The 1496-nt window shown below is 42.3% G+C and overlaps 1 protein-coding gene across 1 annotated transcript; it reads left to right on the top strand.

Annotated features, from left to right (window-relative positions):
- Nucleotides 1-408: 408 nt before the first annotated feature.
- Nucleotides 409-1062, top strand: LOC138865960 (uncharacterized). Its single transcript, XM_070137449.1, has one exon. The coding sequence runs from the start codon at nucleotides 409-411 to the stop codon at nucleotides 1060-1062; it is 654 nt and encodes a 217-aa protein (XP_069993550.1).
- The last annotated feature ends 434 nt before the right edge of the window (nucleotides 1063-1496 follow it).

Here is a 1496-nt window from a genome sequence, read left to right as displayed (position 1 = left end):
TTAGATGCCGCTCGCACGCAATTAGGAAAGGATAATATTACACAATCGGATGTGAAAAATGCTTTGTCATCGCAGCGTGTGTATACTCTTCACAGACATACTCGCAAAAAATTCCCGCGCCGCCAAACAATGGCTATAGGACCTCGCAAAATCTTAACGTGTGATCTGGCAGACATGCGAAACTTATCAAGACAAAACGATAAAACCAACTATTTGCTCGTGTGTGTATATGTGTTTAGTCGTTATATGCAAGTAAGACCCTTAAAGAGTAAAAACAAGACGGAGGTTGCGAGCGCACTAAAATCGGTGTTAAATACTGAGGATGCTAAAAGTTTAACTCACCTCTTCACCGATGCAGGGTGAGAGTTTGTAAATAATACAGTGAACGGCTTACTGCGCGAACATAAGATGCAGTGGTATACCACGCATTCGAAGGAAATAAAGGCTAGCATTGCAGAGAGACACATCAGAACCCTCAAGGAACGCATATATAAATATTTAACCTTAAAAGATACGCTGAGGTATATCGACGTTCTCCCGGATATTGTTTTAGCCTATAATGAGCGCGCGCACGCGGGTTTGAAAGGCGCCGCGCCACTGGACGTGCACCGCCATTACACGCGGGCGCAGTGTCAACGTCTCTTTCGACAAATGTATGCTCGTTCATTGAATGTGCATATAAAAAAGGACCGATCGCATGCTAGCAATCAGAATATAAAGGTTGGGGACACTGTGCGCATCGCAGCGCGCTCTCGTACCGACGCATTTCGCAAGGGATATGAAATACTAAATACGGAGGAGATATTTAAAATTCGACAGATTGACAATCGTCAGAACATAGTCGGGTATTATCTGGAAGATTTAAGCGGCGAAGAAGTCCAAAGTTTGTTTTATCGAGAGGAGCTCGTCCCGACATCACTGCCAAGGGTTTACCCGTACAAGATCCTGTCATCGAGGTGGAACAGAAATAAAAAGCAGAGAGAATATCTTGTTCGCTGGATTGGATATCCCGACAAATTCAATTCATACATTACGATTGATGACATGCAGCCTGCACCATGACAAGGCAGCCCCTCACACCTCGATTTGTTGATGTACTATCGTTTATCTGTTCACTAAAGCCAAAACGACGTTCCGGCTTTATATTACAGCTAGATAAACAGCAGATCAATTGCATTGCCGAAGTTTTTTCAAATTTCTTAAGGAAAAACTTAACCACGGAAAAAAGTATTATTAAGAAATTGAAACGATATCGGCAAGCTATCAAGGAAGTGTCTCTGAAGAAAACGTCTCTTAAAAAGAAGAAAAAAATTCTCTCATCTCGCACCGGGAGAAATATTTTATCCATTCTACTCCCGCTTGCTGTAAATGCATTTACATCTTTAATTTGATTAGAAATATGAAAGAGTATTGTCTTGTTCCAAAGTCCACGGTCGACCGACATCTGACCCACCTGGTCTCTGACCTCACCTCGAACGGTAATGATACTAACAAGA

The sequence above is a fragment of the Penaeus vannamei genome, chromosome 23 (genome assembly GCF_042767895.1).
Source record: "Penaeus vannamei isolate JL-2024 chromosome 23, ASM4276789v1, whole genome shotgun sequence".
In the NCBI taxonomy this organism is placed as follows: Eukaryota; Metazoa; Arthropoda; class Malacostraca; order Decapoda; family Penaeidae; genus Penaeus; species Penaeus vannamei.
The sequence above is the reverse complement of the archived record's forward strand: the minus strand, read 5'-3'. Positions and strand labels throughout refer to the sequence as shown.

What these genes read in the sequence shown, in the direction of transcription:
- LOC138865960 (XM_070137449.1), top strand. Translation starts at nt 409, where the DNA reads ATGCAGTGGTATACCACGCATTCGAAGGAAATAAAGGCTAGCATTGCA.